Source organism: Leopardus geoffroyi, chromosome C1 (genome assembly GCF_018350155.1).
Source record: "Leopardus geoffroyi isolate Oge1 chromosome C1, O.geoffroyi_Oge1_pat1.0, whole genome shotgun sequence".
NCBI classification, from domain to species: Eukaryota; Metazoa; Chordata; class Mammalia; order Carnivora; family Felidae; genus Leopardus; species Leopardus geoffroyi.
Window position 1 is genome coordinate 70,895,392 of NC_059328.1, and position 19,936 is coordinate 70,915,327.

The window sequence follows — 19,936 nt, forward strand, 5'->3', positions numbered from 1 at the left end:
GCACGGACTGAGCTGTTGGGGGAACAGGAGCAGCACTGAGCAAGACCACCTTAGACTCCCACCGTTCTTATACAGAGTTCAGCAGTTTTTCGTGAATAAATGCTTCTCAATTTACTGTCTGTGATTGCTAGGTTCCCAGAGCCATGAAGTCATCGTTTTTGGCAATTTTGTCCAGCTTCTTAGTTGTTTCGTAGGAGATTTTCTGGCTTATTCGTGGCCCCATCACCAGAAGTCCTAGCTCACCTGGGAGCTTTTCAAATGGCAAGTTCACTTGCTGAAGTTCCACTTAATGAGGTACCATTCTATAGATCCTTTGTACCATTTTGGTACAAAATTTAGGTCTCTGGGAATCAGAACAGTCTGTTCATCATGCCATCCAGTCTGCCCACCTTGCTATACAATCTGTCGTCTTAATCCTTTTTGATGTAAGGAATCTCACACTTCAACAATGATCACCAGTAACTTTTTGTATGTTATTCCCTTTTGAAAACCACGTTACTGGCATCTGACGCTGTTTGTAATGCCGAATCGAATAGAAGTTTGTAAATGCATTATTTTATGATTCTGCTTTATAAATGAAATCTATAGTGTTGTGTTTTGTCTCTTCCGTAATACAGAATGTTTAAATGGTTAACATTTGTGCTGCAGTATAGCTTTCTGGCTCATGAAAAATGAAAGCTATCAGCGATCTGGGCAATAAGATTCATCGCCAATAGTCACTAGCAACAGCACACAGCATTTTAATATCAGTGAGGTCCACAGCTAGCAGTAAGAGCTGGTGTAATTGAAAGACGTTTAGGTGCAATCATTCTGCTGTTTGTTCCTTGCCAGGTTCAACATGGGATTGTGTGAGTATTTGAAGAAAACAGCAATTTTTTTTAGATCTTTGAAAGATGTAAAAAGGGTAGATAAGTGCTTAAATTTAAGAAACGTGGTAATTTTTAAATCATGTGGCTCTAAAATAAAAAGATATTTTATTTGTCTTGCTTGATTAAAGCTTTAGAAAAGCTACTCCTTGGTTACAAGTGAACCGATAATTCTGGTCTAATGTTGCCGTGGTAACAACTCATGCTGATATAATTGAGAACATCTTATACATCCTGGTTTGAACATTTTCTCCCTGCCATTTTGAGTTGTTCTAGTGGTATATGAAGGAGGCTAGAATAACCAGCTTGAAAGAAATTAAATCTAGTTATACACATCTTTGGCATTAATCTGATGTTTACTAGTGATATCTCATGCTGGGCAGTTATGCTTTGCTTCTAGGGGCTTTTCTTTTTTAAACAAAAGAAAGCTATTTTCATTTTCTGTGTGCTGCATGTTCCAGTGTATGTGTTTACACCATCGGTTCTTCCACCTCTAGAGATTAGCATAACTCCCTTTGCTGTTGGATTGTTGTTTTGAGCAATATGTTTTGGAAAGGTTGGTTTTCATCATGAGTGGTAAGTATGCTCTCGGAGCCACTGCAGCTATATTTTTTTAGAAATATTTAACTATACGAGGGAAAAATATTTTCTAAAGGGGCAATTGTAAAGCCAGAGCTACAGTGAATTACATTTTCTATTGATGCTTTTGCATTTTGGCATTATAGTAATTTGCTTTTAAAATCCATTGAGAACTGTGAACAAGTAAAACCACTATTAATAGTCGATACCAATAGTCATTTTCTAATTTTCTTTATGGTTTGATTTATTGTATTCATTAAATACTGTTGTTACTAATTGTGTTATAAATTAGTGAGTAAAAGACCCACCATGATAAGGGAGGAATTTCTTTTTATTATCTGATCCTGAAGATAATTGAACTTTCCATTTATTGGCTTTGTCATTCTAATGTTAAGTCTTGTTAGCTTCTTTTTTATTACATTTAAAAAACCCTAGTCTTGAATAAGATGCTGCCAGAATTTTGTTGGTTTACTGGTTGCTTTTAACTACAGTTCTTTAAGAAATAGAGATTTAATGATGAAATAAATATGTGCATTTTGGTTTTAGAGGCTTTATTAAAATTTTTCAGAGATACTTTTTTGGGGGAAATAATTTGTTAGAATAAGTACTTTCATGATCATTAGTTTCCTTTTATGTTTTTATAATGTGACTTATTTTTTTTGAAACATTTCCAAAAATGCTTTTTGAGAAAATATCTTACAGTATATACTGCAGTTTATCATAGGGTGAGAGCTGTTCACTTTAAGCCAAACCTGCAGCTAAAAATAGATATCCTGTTGTTAGAGTGAGAAATATTTGCTTACAGCATAATTCATTAGCATCTTTTTGCTTAACTAAAGAGGATATTTATAAGTTAACCCTTGAATTGAAGACATTTTTAGGAAAACTGTTATATTATTTTTCTTATAATGTAACAGTCTATAATTTACACTTAAAAGATTTGGAATTGGAATCCAGAACCTGAGAGAGTTGGATTTTTGCTATATAATGATAGAATTCAAAACAGATGTACCTTTTCTTCCATAAATGAAGATCACCTCATTACTGCCAGTAAATATTCTTTTCTCCTGTTTCCATATAACATAAGCCTCTTCCACACCGTTAAGTATTTGTTTGTGAAATGATGTTAGACATTAAAGGACGTTTTTATATGCAAGACATTAAGAATTGTTATTGTTACTGTTATTTTCCTGTTATTTTCCTGTTAGTACACAGATCCTTCTGATTTAGTGTTTTAAATTTGGGCTAATATTTACAAAATTAACATGTTAACATTTCTTAGAATTTCTATGGGTATCAAAATTGAATACGCCTGGTTTTCATACTTTAAATATTAGATTTCTTTGACTCTGGCCAATGCGTGTTTTCTCTTTGAAAGTTCGGTATAAAACAGAATTTTTAGGTAGCCACTGTGGTGTTCTAGAGGTTTTACGGTTGGATGTATTGGTTGTAGCTGAAGAAGATTGTTGCTGCTTCTCTATTGCTTTATTTCTCTTTGAAGAATCTATGGATTATTCAGGTAGTATTTGATACACTTGGCCATATTGGCTTGTCTAACACAGGAATCATAGTAATTACAATTAGACATTCTGACTTTTCAGTATTGTCCAATTTCAACTAATTTTACTCCTGTCATAAGTGGTTACAAGCCTTAGCCATCAAAAGGTGGAAAATTACAAATGAAGTGTGATTTTATTTGTAAAAATAAGCAAATGTTAGACTTTTTCATCTGAGTTTATAGCCATACATGTGGTATTTATGTGCACGTGGTATTTTTCTAGTTAAAAAGCTACTCTTTTTCTCCTTCCTGCCTATTAAGTGTTAGGTTTCTCAGAGAATCTATCTTTGGACCTCTCTTAATGCTATATTCTCTCTGAATGATCTCATCCATGCCCACATCTTCAGATGTTACCTGAACATTCAGTCAAAAGTGAATTTTCTCTATCCCAGATCTATTCCTTTTTCATTGATCCTGATTTCTGTTAATAATCCCAGACCCACACAGGAATTTAAAACAGAAACCTTGTAGTCATTCCTAACTTGTTTTTAACCCACCCCAGGCATGCACTCAGCCATTAACTTCTATTGATTCTACATCAGAAATGTCTCGGAAATCACTCAATTTTCTCTAGTCTCACTAACACTGGGAATGCCTAAGATTAGGTATTCTGTATATCCTCAGCCCTATTGCAGTAACTGCTTCACTAGTTTCTCAGCTTCCAGTTTTATATCCCTTCAGACGACTTAAGGTGCTGCCATTTTTTTAAATGCCAATATGCCCATTTCATAACCCAACATGAAAACTTTCAGTTATTCCTTATTGTATCTAATATCAAGGTTAAACTCCTTAAAGTAAGGCATGTAAGATCAGTTACCTACCATTCTGGCTTTATCTGCATCTCTCTCATAAAGTTCTGATCTAGCTACACTACATATTATTCCTTGCTGCCTTTTCATATGTAGGTATTTTATCATAAAAATTATGAAAACCAGCTATGCTTTTCAAATGCCTTCATCATTGACTCTATAGAGTTAGATGACTCCCCTATACTCCCAAAACAATTTTTGTATTATACTGAAATTATATCCTGGCATGTCAGTTTCCAGTCTCCAAACTTTGAACTCCTTCAGTAGAGGGTAGTGGTGCTGAGTTCATCTATGTGTTTCCCATAGTTTACCCCTATGCACCAAACATAGTAATGAATTCATAAATTCTTGTAAAATAAATGAATGACTAAAAACTACCCATATTTGAGTACTTTTCTTACGTTATCAATGAAAAATACCAGTCATGTATTTTAATTTTTGGTTCATATGCTTATCAGAATATAACTAGCACCCTTATTCCAAAATTCCAGATGAGAACTCTTATTGGCCTAGCTCCAGTGGAGAGCAAATCTCTGAAGAAGCTTACCCTACTATGAATGACAGGAAAGTTACAGAATTGATCACAAACATTTACTTAACTCCCCTTTCTAGGTCTATATTTTCTAGATTAAAAATATAAAGGACACAAAACTGGAAAATCAGTGTATCAGTTTTGATTTTAAGAAAGCGTACTTGCCCAGAAATATGCACTATCAGATTAAAGATCAGACACCAAAGTCTAAGCAACAGTTTTACTTTGAGGAGCTTGCCTTCATGGAAAATAAGTAGATAGCAGTTTCACTCTCACTAACTTGGAGGGATGGATGAAGCTTACAAGAAAGAGACTTGTGGAGATGAGTAGAAGATCCAACACTTGTGATTACTTTCGTTTTAAAACTGTCTGGACATCCAAGAATTTGTCAGACTATTCCAAGTTGAAAACATGGCTATTCTACTTCCAGATATAACAGGGCTCTTCCCTGACTTGGTAGGTATCACCACCGGCCAGATACCCTGTAGTCCTAGCTCCACTCCCATTTCTGAAAGTCCCTGTATTATTTAACTGATAATATGAATACGTACCAATTAAAATATCTGAGAAGTTGATTCTAACACTCTCAAAATAGGAGGTGAGAAAAACTACCTTATTTGGGTGTATTTGTAAAGTTTTGAAAGGTTTCTCATTGTTTAAAAATGGATAAACAAGAAAAGCAACAATATGGAGCCTATGAAAGATTATGCATCACTTAAGGATAAATCACAGACTTCAAGAGGAAAAGAGTGAACTTATATTTTGAAAATATTTGTGGGAAGGGTTTAAAAACAAGAAATTATAGGTAGTCTGGGTTCAATTCTTAAAAATTCCAAGTGAACGTGAATCTGTGTTTACTTGAATGATAAAAGAAAGAGAGAGAGACTAGGATGAAAAGAACTGGCTGAGAGACAGGAACAGAAAAGGAATACTAATGATATGATAAGGGATGGTTCTAAGAAGATGAACCTGGTATTTGCAGAACATAAAGCTGCCTTAGAAGCATTAAAAAGCAAAATAATCACTACAGGAAAGTAAATTAATGATATGAAGAACTAGCTTGATAAATCCTACTAGAATGTCAGGGGAACGGACAAGATAAAAGTTATGAAGTAAAAAGTATGTCAGATAAAAGTAGGCAACTCTACATTGAATGAATAGCATTCCTTCAGAACAGATAATAACGAATAAAACAGGAGCAATAATAAAAAATATGATTCAGGAAAACTCCTTAGTTGGAAAAAAACTCTGAATCTGTAGATTCAAAGAGCTCATTGTATTTTGACAAAGATTAACACCAACACCAACACCTAAATATATCCCTTTTTTTAAAAAGCTTATTTCTTTATTTTAAGAGAGAGAGAGAGCACAAGAGGGGGAGGGGGGCGCAGAGAGAGAGAGGAAACAGAGAATCCCAAGCAGGCTCCACGCTGCCAGCACAGAGCCCAATGTGGGGCTTGAATTCACAAACTGTGAGATCATAACCTGAGCTGAAACCAAGAGTCTGATGCTCAACCGACTGAGCCACCCAGGTGCCCCAATACCTGAATACATCCTGATAGAAGTTTTGAATTTCTAAGGTAAAAAGCTCTACAAACATCTAGCTGTCTTTGCATCTTACAACTTAACACAAAACTTGTCTTATAAAGAAAAAAAAATCCAAACAGATCAGATAATTTGAAAAGCTTTCCAGAGCAAAGATTAATGAAGACACAACAGTATCTAGAAATGCTGAATAAAATGTATCAAGCATCCCTTGAAATGAATATCTGAATTTACAAGAATATAATAGAAACCCTCAGTGTACAGAAAGTGAAGTGGTAAATGAAAATCTTAGCTGTAAGGGGAAGCATACTTTGACTACCCTGAGGAGATTTTCATTCCTTGGCTAGCCAAAGGGCTTTCATTTTAAATGGCCTCACCGAGACAGAAGACAATTTATTAGATCCATGCATCTTAGGATTTCTTAGACCCCTATGTAAAGCCAGGATCCTCAAAGGATTGTAACCTCAGTGAAAGCATAGTTGAGAAAATAAAACCTCTCCACCGACACAGGGAAAAAATAAGGAAGCTTGTATTTCTTGGCCTAGATTCCTGGGGACACGGGAGGAATGTGTGTATGTGTGTGGGATGCCTCTCCTGAGAGTTTGTAATCAACTGCTTCTCCAGTAAATTTCACATTTTAATCTGTATTAATTATGTGGTTTAAGAATCACCAATAAAATAAAATAAAACTATTGTGACAGTCCCAGGCTAGTAACATCCACGGGATGCCAGGCAGAAGCTAATACAAAACATATTCCCAGGTCAAACCCTGCAGGTTTATCATAGATAAAGCCCAACTGAACTTTAAATTCACAATCCAGGGATGCCTGGGTGGCTCAGTCGGTTAAGTGTCCGACTTCGGCTTAGGTCATGATCTCAAGGCTCATGAGTTCAAGCCCCTCATCGGGCTCTGTGCTGACAGCTCAGAGCCTGGAGCCTGCTTTGGATTCTGTTTCCGTCTCTTTCTGTCTCTCTCCAGCTCATGCTCTCTCTCTCTCTTTCTTTCAAAAATAAATGAACATTAAAAAAATTAAACATAAATTCACAATCCAAAATCAAAATAGATACACACACATCTACTATAAACAATGTTCAGCAAATACAACAGGATTAGACCTTTCCAAGAATGTCAAGAGGTAGAATTGTCACAGACTACCATTTAAAATTAATAATCACACAAAAACATATATATGTAAGAGAAAAAAGACCAGGCATCTCTAACAGAACCTCAAAACATATAAAACAAAATTGACCATTTAGAAGGAGAAATTGTAAATATACAAGATTTATGGATATTTATAAAGAGTGTTATGCTAGTATAACTAGTATAATCACCTAGTAATGGGGGAATACACAGAAATGTATAGAACACTCAACTAAACATATTCAAAATATTTTAAAGAATTGACATATAGGCCATAGTCTCTGCCCACAAAGCAATTAAATTTAATCAGTAAAAAAGACTAATGAAACAGATTAACAAACACACAAATATTATATTTAGGGATTACAAAAATTCAAATAACTCAGGTCAAGAATAAACTCATGAAGTTAAAATTCAGCTATCAATGAGAATTTGTGGGGTACAGCTAAAGTGGATTTAGAGACAAATTTTTAAATGCTTATGTTAGGAAAGGAGAAGGACATTAATGATGTAAGTACTCAAGTAAATAAGTAGAGGGAGCAAGGCAAGGTTAATCAAAGGAAGAAAAAGACTAAGGAAGACATGAGCAAAAACCAGTAGAATAGAAAATAAAAATCCATCAGAACCGAAGGTTAGTTCGTGGAAAAGACTTTTGAAAGAACTGATGAGAACTATACCTATTTAAGATTTAATCATAATTAAAATCTTTTTTCAAAACTTAACAAAATTAGGACTGGGCAGTTTTCCAATCAAGTTCTAGGAAATATTCAAAGAATGAAAATTTCAGTCTGGTACAAAATCTTTCAAAGAACTGAAAAAGAGATACTCTTAAATTTATTTATTGAGTCAAGTAGAGTTTTACAAGTAAAGTATGGGAAAAGAAAATTAATTAGAAACATTGTCTCTGAAGTTAGGAACAGGAAACGGATGCTCATGTCTGTTTCTGTACAATATTGAACTCTTAGTCATAACCTGCACAGTAAGTAAGGCAATAAAAGAATGGATGGAACAAAATTGTCATTATTCACAGACGATAGGTCTGCTTAGAGAATTCAAGAGAATCTACCAATGTTATTTTAGAATTAATAAGAGAGTTTGCCAGATACAGTAAGATCAATATATAAACATCAGTTATACATCAGTAATAAACAAATGGTAATTTTTAATACTTTTTGCTTTAATAAATTTTGCTTTTACAATAGCAACCCAAACTCTAAAGAACCTAGGACTAAATCTAATAAAACATAATAAGACTTTTAAGGAAAAAAATTATAAAATTTTACTGAGAGACATTTACCTAATCTTTAACAAGAAGATATGAATTCAGGGGCCCCTGGGTGGCTCAGTCGGTTAAACATCCGACGCTTGATTTCAGCTCAGGTCATGATCTCATGGTTCATGAGTTCAAGCTCCACATTGGGCTCTGTGCTGACATCGCAGAGCCTGCTTGGGATCCTCTCACTCTCTCTCTCTCTGTCTCTCTCTCTCTCTCTCTCTCTGTTTCTCTCTCTCTCTCTATGCCCCTCCCCTGCTGGTTCTCTCTCTCTCTCTCTCTGTCTCAAAAATAAATAAACATAAAAAGATATGATTTCATATCCATTATATTAGTGACACATTTTGTTGAGGGTATGGGTCATCAAAGATATGGTGGCAAAATAAACTTGCACAACATATATTGAGCCACTTACTGTATTACTGTGTGGTAAAGTTGAAAATGTACACACCCTATCAACTAGGGATCCACTCCCAGCTCTATACTGTCTGATAGCAAGACAGAATATTTTAATTCAGAACTGAATGGAAAATCCTTAGCATATGACTGTGATAGATATAATATTACTCTAAGAAAAAGTCTCTGAACAATTAGGGAAGTAAAGTACATTTCTTGAAAGAGCATTTTAAAGATTACTTGGGTTGTTTATGGCTAGAAATTTAGCTTAAGTTTTTATTACCTCATCCTGTCAGCATCCAGCTTCTCTAATCAAACATGACTTGGATGGCCAAGAAAATCCACAGCATCCCTAAATAGAGAGCAAGTTGGGAGAGAAAGCATGTACATAACATGAGCTGTGAATTAGTACACTATGTGGATACATGGTATATCCATCTCTCTATGTACATATTAGTTAAATAAATTAATGTTTCTGTAATTTGATCATTTAAATATATGTCTCACAAAAAATTATTTTGTAACAGGTTAGTGAAAGTTAGTCAATTATACTGTTCACTTGTAACCAAGACTTGATACAGAATTAACCAATAAAAAAAGTATAAGAAAAAGAAAGAGGAATAAAATAGATAATACAATAGGAAATATAGTTTTTATCACCTGTTAAATTTCCAAACACCCATTCATCTGTGATTTTGTGCAAGACCAAATGATATCTTAGAAAACAAAAGTAGGCCTAGTCCCATACACTGAAATGTACAAATGCAATTGCAGTAAAGTTATTTTTTACACTCACTATAAATTTTAAGATTATAGTGAACTTGCTCTGAGTGAACTTGCTTGAATATGGTGAAGCAAATAAAGCATCCCTTGAGCAAAGTGAACGCACTGCTCTACACATTAAAGGGATAGAATATGATATTTTTTAACAGATTTCTAGAATAGGGTTTGGCTGGTTAAAAAAAAAATATATATATATATATATATATATATATATATATATATATATATATATATATATATCCAAAGAATGTGTTGTAAGCCTTAGATAAAAACACTTTTGAATATGGATGCCCAAGTATTTTTCATTCTATTTCTATGTGTAAATATACTAATGAGCATATGGGATAGATACTTGTTGTGGGTATGTTATTTGATGTGTTATTTAATCTGTTTAACTTATTTATTCCTTTTGACCAAGCACGCAAATCATCAGAAGCATCTGGTAGGAAACCATTTTTTACAGAATAATTCTGTTGCTTTGTTGCTATAAATTGCATTTTTATTAGGTATTTTGTGGCAACTAGAATGTTTTATATTTAGTTTACTGAAAATATTTGTAGTGCAGTGTATGTGTGTGGGTTATTCTTAAAAATAACCATTGTAGAGCTCTAAACAGGGGTGTGTTTGAAATAGGGGCGCCAGAACACAGACACTTAACTAGATTTACACTTTCCAGAGGTTTTGGAAGGGATTGTACTGTTCTGTTATTTGCTGATAGAACTTGGTGTTTTCATAGGTAATTAACCTCAGTTTCCATCCTGTTCTGTGCTTTCTGATATATACCAAATAACTCTTAGACTAATGCTTTGATTAAGGTAAAGGAGGAAGATGAAAATAATTTAATTGCAGAGATCAGGAGGCCCATGAATTATAATCTAAAAAGTAAAAAGTTTTAAACTATTATTTCAAAAAAGGTATTAAGAAACTTACCACTGTTTATAGTACCTGATACGTTCTCCTTCCCTCGTAGGAGATTTTAGAGGAATAGCCCCCTCCCTTATTCCCTACATAGATAGCCATCAAAGTTTAAGCCCCAGGCCTCAAATCCCCACCATGACTGCTCTTTACTCCATCTGGCTCCCCTCTTCCTTAGCAAATGATCTTGCTTCTTGTTTTCCAGAACAAATAGGGTCTAGCAATTGTGACTAACTCTGTTTACCCCCTTTCCTTCAGACATATTGAAAAGCATCACCCTGGCAAACAGTTACCCTCATGTTTGGGCACCTGCTTACCTACACGCTTCACCCCTCACTGCTACAGGGCACTTATACCCTATGCTGCAGCTGTGCAAGTCAGTTGCCAATGCTGGGATAAACCATGATGCTTCCTCCATACCTTATTATTATTATTATTATTATTATTATTATTATTAACATTTATTTATTATTGAGAGACAGAGAGAGACAGAGCATGAATATGGGAGGGGCAGAGAGAGGAAGAGACACAGAATCCGAAGCAGGCCCCAGGCTCTGAGCTGCCAGCACAGAGCCCCACGCGCGGCTCAGACTCACAAACCGAGACATCATGACCCAAGCCAAAGTCGGACGCCCAACCGACTGAGCACGCCTACTTCCTCCATACCTTTTGACACAAGATCATCCCAGCCTAGAATGCCTTCTTCCTCAACTTTATCTGGTAGAGGAACTCTGTCCTTAAGACTTAACATAATGCTGTGTCCTCTATGCCTTATTTTTACCTACCAATTTCCTCTTTTGAGTTCTTATAGTACCTTATGATTCCCTTAGTTGTAGTTTTTGTCATATTGCATTCTAATGTTTCATCTCTCTCCCCGTTAGCTTTTCACCTCTTTAACAATGTAAATATATGTGTTCTTTGTAGTGTTCCCAAAGTCTCGCTCAATTTCTGGCACCACAAAACAGTGCTCAATAAATGTTGTTGAAAAGATTGTTAAAACTGGCACCAAGGAAGCAAATGCCTGAAAGACACTAAGGTCTTTCAAAAGGGAGTTAACGAAGTTTTGAAATGAATGTTGTTTTTCCTACAGTAGAGTTTCAAATACATAACACAAGTCCAGTGATGGTATTGCAATAGTTACAGGCTGTGTATTTCAATACATATACCACTTCATATTGTTAGCACTATTGCTCTGACAGTTAAAAGTTTTTGTTAGTTGTTTTAAGAATTAGAATGGTATTGATTTTGACACTAAACAACAAGTACTGATTTTATTTCTTTAGCATTTAATTGTAAGATGTCCTATTTGAATATGTGCTGTCAAAATATTGAGTTTCTGTATTAATGTTCTATTTCTATACATAATATTCTGAGACAATGTATGTAGGTGACTTCGTGCTAATATGTTGTTTTCATGAGCGTTATTTAATCATTGTTTAATTAATTTTTTTTTTTTGAATACAAGCTTGCTCCTCTTCAGAAGTATCTGGTAGGCAACTACTTTTTAATAAAACATGTTACCTTTCCAACTTTTTCTTTGGTTGTTTGCAAGTTGTTATGCTCCTCATAAGTTGTATTTTTATAAAGTATACAGAGTCAATACAGTATTTTAGTTGATGGACGAAATGGTTTAGCTTTATATTGAGTTTGGTCTATAGAAATGATTTATATTGCACTTTTTATGTGATATTTTAGAAACAACAAATATAGCACTGGAAAGTAGTGGGAGTTGTACAGGGTAGCAGAAGAAAGATTAATACACACCACTTAAATTAGATAACCCAGATTAATGAATGTTTTTTTTAAATAAAATATACTGTTGTAAATTTTGAACAAAATAGCTACTATTTGAATATTTACCCCAGAGAGTTTATATTGTTTTGTTCTATTTTCTGTTTGTTTCTCTTTTCTTTTTTCTGACATACATTAAATAAAAGTTTAATAAAGCTGTTTTTATTGTAAAAGACGTGTTAGAGAGGGAGGTGACACTTATTACGATAAACTAGAGAAATAAACATCTGGAGTAATTGTAATCTGTAATAGTAATAGATTTCTAAACTCTTCTTTCAAAACATGAATGATAACCTCTTTTAAGCATTGGAAAATGGCATCCTATAATTAACAACATGCTCTTGTTATATAATAAGCAGTAATGTAGTATAGTTAACACAGAAACCAAAAGTGCCTAATAAATACATTTTCTAAATCTAATTAGTGAAACATTCTTATTCATTGTAAAAGTTATCTGCATATTATGGAATAAAGATAAGCCATACTTGACTTTTTAATGAATTTTCCTAATGTTTAAAATGAACTTTGTAATCTAATTTTTAAATTATGTCCTGTGTATGAATATATTCAAAAATATTTTGAGGGTGATAAGAATTACATTTTTTGTACACTTGTGGAAACACGTAAAAATTGTCACTTTGTTTCTTCTTTCTTTATCTCATGAGTGTGGGTAAACATTCCTATTTGTAGGAATAGATTCCTGTGGTATGCTCATTTCTGCAGAATACAATGCAATCTCTAAATGATACAAATTGAAAATAATATAAATTTATTTGGAAAATATATATATAATTGAAATATATACTCCTAGGAAGAAACTGATTTAATTTTTGGTGTGCCCTTTTCATTTTTTGTAGTACATTATTGACTGTTACAGAACAAAATATACTTGCAGAAAAATTCTTCATTGAGATCTTTTCCTAAGGAGAGTTATTAATCACTGTAAGGTGCTTAGGTACCCATAATCGTGGAGCTAAGAAATACTAGGACCAATATTATAATTCAGATGTGCCAAGCTCCAAAACTTAGGGCTGTTTCAGGCTATCACAATGGTTTAAACTGTTAAATGTAGATATTGTGTACATATTACAGCACAATAAGAAAACCAAAATATTTAGAACTTCCAGTTCTAAAGTCTGGAAGTCTGGATTGAATGTGCTGCAGTGTCTGAATGTGGCTGTCTCTCCCACCACTTATTTTGTTAATTAGCTGCCAACACCTTATGTCAGTGGGTATAAATTTTTTAAACAACCAGAGAAAAACATTTAGAAAGTGAAATTCACCACTGTCTAAAAATAATAAAAACCAAAGCAAATACATGTGGTTCTAGATTGCCTATTGTTTTTAGAGTTATTCATAACCCAGCATATTGTGAAATATTTTATTTCTGGTGTTTGTATTTATAAGATGTGTATTTTGGTTAACTTATATTTTTACGGAGTTAACTATGTTCATCTTTGCATCTGAGTAGTGCACATATAAACTAGAGATTTTCTGTGTGTATATATACTTACGTGATTAGAAAATGTTTCAAAAAGAGTTTGCTTCATGGAAGTATTTAATGACATTATAATTAATACTTATCCTTACTCTAAAAGGGAATCTCCTTATTTGTTGAAATAATTCACAAAATTTAATAACTTTGATTCATACCTATTCTGATAATTTTCATGTAAGACCTTTTTGAGAACTGTTACTTCCTTTCTGTAACGTTAGTTACCAATGAACTTGGAACATTGATGAGTACAGGGAACATTTCAAAGAATTTCCTGAATATCCTATTAGCAAATGAAATTAAGTAGTGCCTGAAATTTTTCGTCTAGCTCATTCACCAAGTAGGGAAAAGGAAGTTTTCTTGCAGTACATGCACCATCTTTGGCCAATAACGCCAGTCCTTCCATTGACCAGTTACTTTTTTCTTAACTCCAGATCCACTTAGCAGGAAGTGACAGGAGAAGCTGAAATAGGATGTTGAGAATTTTTTTTTTCTTTCCCTGATTCTCTTGCTTGTCTCCAAATTATCTATACTCATGCAGGCATCTGGAGAGTTTATACTGCAACTTGATGTGCAAGTTCTAAAAATAGAAGATAACCAAAAACATTTTTCAAAGGAAATCAGATGTATATTTTGGGAATCACAAATTGTTGTTTCTTAAAAGCCACAGTTGCATTTATCAGGAAATTATGTTTTTAATTTATCATAGCTGTCATCTCTAAAGCAATGCCATTGCAAATATGTCTGCTCCATGCAAAAGAATACATAAATTAAATAAACACAATCTTACTTATAAAACCACTCTTCTTCAGTTGTAACTAGTACATTAACTTTTAGAAGTAGGATGGACTGAACCATCCTAAACTCAAAATGTAAGACTTATCCACCCCCAAATCCACCCCCGGGAAGAATGAGATCATATCTGCATAATGAGGTACAATTATTTGATTCATTGTTTTGGTGGAGGAGATTTTCATACAATGGGGGAGAGTCTAATTTTAAAAATTATTTTTCTCAAATTTTCTAAAATAGGTATTTTGAGAGTATTTTACAGCAAAATACAGTGACAGTTTATATAAAGTAGTAAAATAATGTCTTCAGAAATGAACACTTTAGTGTCACTTAAAAACTAACGTCTGCTCTTGGTGCTTGTCATCACCATTTTGAAATCTCAAAACCTTTAGAATGCCAACAGCCTTTTTGGTTAGTAACAGTGTTTTGGCAAAGTTCTTTTACAAAAGTGAAGGAGGAAATAATAACATATATCTTAAAATGCCTCACTTTAATACCACTACATCATTAGAGACCTCATTAAAGAATTTATGAGCCTCTCACTTCCAATGTTTGGTCTTTTCTTCTTCTTATCATCGTCATCATCACTCTTAGTATTTCTGAAATAAATGCCAGTGTGCCACTCTAAGTTCATTTTGCCTAGCCTTTTACTATTTCAACACCATTTAAATTCTATTGTCTTCTTCATTTTTAGATTTAGATATCCGAGGAATACTCAGAACTTCCAAACAAAAAGAAATACTAAAATAAATACCTCTTGAATCACCAGGTTTTGCTCTCAGACCTAACTGTAAGAACAAGAATACATTTTGTTAATGCCATCTTATCTCTGGAATCCTTTTCCTATTTGTTTTTAAATGCCTGAAGTCATTTTGTAAACAGAAGTCATTATGAAAACTTCGTGGAAAGAAAATGAAAAAGAGGAAACCTTTTAAATGATTCGTCATTTAACAAATCTAAAACTTCAAACCACAGCTTGATAATGTGGCTGTTATTGATCACTAGATAAACATCTGGTTTTGAACGCTTTACTTTAGTGTACATTTTAGATTAGGCATTCAGGCATGTAATTTTGTTCTAAATTTAGAATGAGATTTTTTTTAAGCTGTTTGAGTGTTTTGTTTTTGGTGTTTTGTTCTGTTTTTGTCTTTGGTGGCCATCCTTTATATGTAGCCTGTGTTCTTCCCTTTTCTCTCTGCCTTCAGCAGAGAAAACACAAATCCAATAACATAAATCTTTATAAACCTGAAAACAGCCCTCCATCAAAGTCAGTTATTTTTGAAACTCCACAAATCAATGAGTTCATATTCATCAGATAGCTTCAACTTGTTACTTTTCACGGCGTCGTTAATATCACTGATGGCTTACTAGCAATCAGTATTTTGATCTACATTGATTTATAACTTTTTTATGTTACTTTCAGGTATGTTTTCAGGAACAGTATTTTTATTATTAGATTTAAAATTATCAGAGTGATCTCCATATAAAATAGTATTAGAGATTCTCAGAAATTTAAGAAAATATTTGCTTCTTATTTACAGAAACTAAATAGCTCTGTAGTTTATCATGGTTATGAATACATATTTCATGGCAACAAAAGTTGACATAAGTCTGTATTTTTAAAGTATATTTACATGTAATATAAATATTCTTACAAGACAAAAATTGTTTGTTTTTTTAATCTATTTTCAGTGAAAGAGTTTCTAGCCAAAGCCAAAGAAGACTTTCTTAAAAAATGGGAAAATCCTACTCCGGTAAGGAATATTTAAAATTTTCTATGATTTAAAAGTGCTATGTAAAATCATGATTCTTGCCCAAGTAATTTACTAGTTTAGAAACTTTAAAGTAGCATTAAACTTTCAAGTTGCATTTTAAAAAGTTAAATGCTTTTTTAAGCATTTAAAAAATGCTTAAGCATTTAAGCATGGGAGTTTTGCTATAATATTATCATAACATTATGTTTTGATTTGCTAACTAATAATTTTATATATACCTAAATTGGAGGAGGAACTAATTTCCACTATAATATCTAATTACAAATTTTGATACTAATTACAAGCTGCTACAAACTCTTGATATTTGTTAATATTATAGTAATTTTGATTTGTGCCTTTGATAGCATATTTGTTATCTTTATTAATTACCACAAATGGATACTATTGTGCAGTTTCAAATCCTTAATCACAAATACTTGGCTATTGGCAACATACCAACTACACAGAGATCCTTCTTCATAAACATTGGATGAGGTAAATTCTACATAAATACTTTTAGATTGTAGCTGAGATCTAAAAACTGTGTATAAAAAGAGCCATTTATATTTGCCAAAAAATCTTTTTGAAGTTATAAGTAATTAATGAACTTTAATAACAGATTAAATTTCAAACACCTATTTTCCTACCACAAAAATCTTTATTTCAGATGTCTTTCTCACTAAAAAATATTTAATTCTGAATATTATGTTTTAGGAAGATACCATCATTAAGAGTAAGAGCATGATCTGTAATTTAAAACATAGTCACTCTAGTGATCACAAAAAGTTAGGCATTATCTAACATGGAACATTTAAGAGAGGTGAGGAAAATGGCACATTTGTATGACAAGCATTAATAACTAGCAAAAAGGGACGTTCTGTTTTTTGTCTATTGCTTAAGTCAGTTTCCATTACTTCATTGGGGACTATATTAAACGTTTCAATCGGTTTTGCTAAAACCAAAAAATGAAGCATTAATCCATAAAATTGAATAATTCAATCAGAATTACAAGGTTTTTTTTCTTTCCACACTGATATAGAATCTCATAGCAATTTAAAATCATTAGCATTTTGAAATTAAAATTTGATGGAAACAAGTTTTATAAGTAAAAACTTAGAGCTGCTTGCTCTCTCTGTAATGATTCAGCAAGAAACTCTGCTATGTCTCCAAAGGCAAGCTTTGATTTGCAACAGAGATTAAATCCAACTATAGTGAACTGCAGTAACTATCCAGATTCCTTGCTTATATAAGAATCATATTACATCACATTTTTCTCAAGCTAAACACTGTACAGACTGTGTACAGTGCACACATATTTTTTTCCAGGATTTTCATGGAGATCTTTATAATGAAAACCTATTAAACAAATGGGTCAGCAATTACTACTTGTGGCTATTTAGCACATAATTTCTTCCTAGTAATTTTCATTTTGTTGTGGCAGCAACAAATTCAATAGATTGATGCCTCCAATTCTTTTCTTCTATGCTATAGTCAAAGCCAAACAAAGATGTTTGCTCGTAACAAAGCATCTATTGAAGGAGAAAAAGAGACTGATTATTGTTCTGGGACTCTGACTTTTGGTTATCTTGTGGGAATAAGGAACTCTTCTTTCCTTATTATTATATTTTAGGTAATACTGGGTTATTATAACATCAGAGAGAGAGAGAGCCATTAGGATCTTTCATGCTATTATTATCTAGTCCTATAAGCTTGTACAAAGATATAAATGAAGTAAAGTAGTGCTTTCTTCAGAGGTAACTCCAGAGAAAGGACTCTGATCCCTCAGTTTATCTGTTCATTAGAATTATTTGTGAGTACACTGAGACCGTTTGGCATCTACGATTGCCTTTGTCAGTATACTTCTGGTCAATTTGTAATTATTAAAATACGGAACTAATACTAAGAGTCTAATACTAGGAATTCATATTGGAATTCATTATCATCCTTAGTACTAATTTCAGCTTAGGCTCTTATTTCCTCCCTAATATTGTGTAATGCTTTATTTTACAATATAATCTCTTTTCAAATATTAAGATTCTTTTTTTATTCAAAGGGAAAAATAGAACCAATAACCTGGGATCTCAGTAGTCTCTTTGTATTGTTTTTAAATGGATAGTTTTAAATTAAATTATCTCTTCTGATTATATATAACTAAATCTGTGATAGTCACCATAGTCTTATGAGAATTTCTAATTTTAAAGTTTCTTTTATTTTTCATGTATTTGTAGAATAATGCCGGGCTGGAGGATTTTGAAAGGAAAAAAACCCTTGGAACAGGTTCATTTGGAAGAGTCATGTTGGTGAAACATAAAGTCACTGAACAGTATTATGCCATGAAGATCTTAGATAAGCAGAAGGTTAGTGCATTTGTTATTATTTACCTGACAGGTAAACTTCAGTTTTATCAGCTAGATTATTAAACAGATGCAATATACCGACTTTCCATTGATATCTTCAGATAATTTTATTGTTGCAGTTAATTTTCATTATTATTTCTTGTCTGTAAGATACATAGTTAATAGTTAAGTATATGGGGATACATTATTTCAATAATTACATATATAATAGGTATGTGTATGTTTACTAACAAAATCTTGAATTCAACATGTAAAGAACAGGTATCTCTACTACCTTTTGCCTTATGGAAAATGCAGGGATCAGGTGTACTTGACCTTTAGAGTGAGGAAACAGAAATTTAGTGATTTTATTTTGTGACTTATTTTAATCAACAGTAGAAGCAATTTAGTATGATTGAGTTTGTTTAATTTAAAATGTCAGTTAAAGCAGAGAAAAAGTTGGAATCCTAATACTATAAAAAATATCAAATGATTGGGGCACCTGGGTGGCTCAGTCAGTTGAGCATCCGACTTTGGCTCAGGTCATGATCTTGCGGTCCATGAGTTCGAGCCCCGCATCAGGCTCTGTGCTGACAGCTCAGAGCCTAGACCCTGCCTCAGATTCTGTGTCTCCCTCTCTCTCTGCCCCTCCCCCTCTCGTACTCTGTCTCTCTCTCTCTCTCTCTCTCTCTCTCTCTCTGTCAAAAATAAATAAGCATTAAAAAAATTAAAAAAATCAAATGATTATGTTGTACACCTGAAACTAATATAATGTTAGATGTCAATTAAATCATTTTGAAAAATCAATTTTTAAGTATTTATCACATATTGGTATGTCTGGTATATATTGGTATATCACATATTGGTATGAATCAGGAGGTCTGAAGATAGTTATGCTTTAAATATTAAGCTTTTATTTTCCTGATAATCACTTAGGATGAAGGGAACATAAAAGATGAATGGCAAATCTTAATAGATTATCTTATAGATATTATGTTCCCAAGAATAACACTTTGGCTTACTGGGATGTAGGAAAATGTGGAGGAAATAGTACTGAGCTAGTAGTCAGGGTTATAGGTAGTGGCTAGACTGATGCTGTCTAATAAAAATATAATGTGAGCCACATAAAGGATTTTATTTTTTTAGTAGTAGCCACATTTAAAAAGTAAAAAGAAGTAGTTGAAATTGATTTTAATAGATTTTATTTAACTCAGTGTATCCAAAATATTATTATTGTACATGTAATTAATATAAACATTGAAATATTTTACAAGACTTCATACCAAGTCTTCAAAAGCTGATGTATATTTTATACTTACAGTACATCTCCATTCAGATAAGCCACATTTCAAGTGTTAAATTTCTCGC

The 19,936-nt window shown here is 33.0% G+C and overlaps 1 protein-coding gene across 8 annotated transcripts in view; it reads left to right on the top strand.

The window, feature by feature from the left end:
• The window catches only part of PRKACB (protein kinase cAMP-activated catalytic subunit beta), a 126,931-nt gene that overhangs the window by 72,434 nt on the left and 34,561 nt on the right, over window positions 1-19,936 (top strand). For 2 of the 8 annotated variants that reach the window (XM_045478043.1, XM_045478039.1), the window contains exons 2-3: window positions 16,171-16,232; window positions 18,461-18,589. In XM_045478043.1, the coding sequence (XP_045333999.1) occupies window positions 16,171-16,232; window positions 18,461-18,589 (191 nt within the window). Of the gene's footprint in view, window positions 1-676; window positions 849-1,123; window positions 1,443-9,903; window positions 9,928-11,865; window positions 11,890-16,170; window positions 16,233-18,460; window positions 18,590-19,936 lie in introns of those variants that run through there. The other 6 variants (XM_045478040.1, XM_045478042.1, XM_045478044.1 and 3 more) reach the window with 6 other exon arrangements.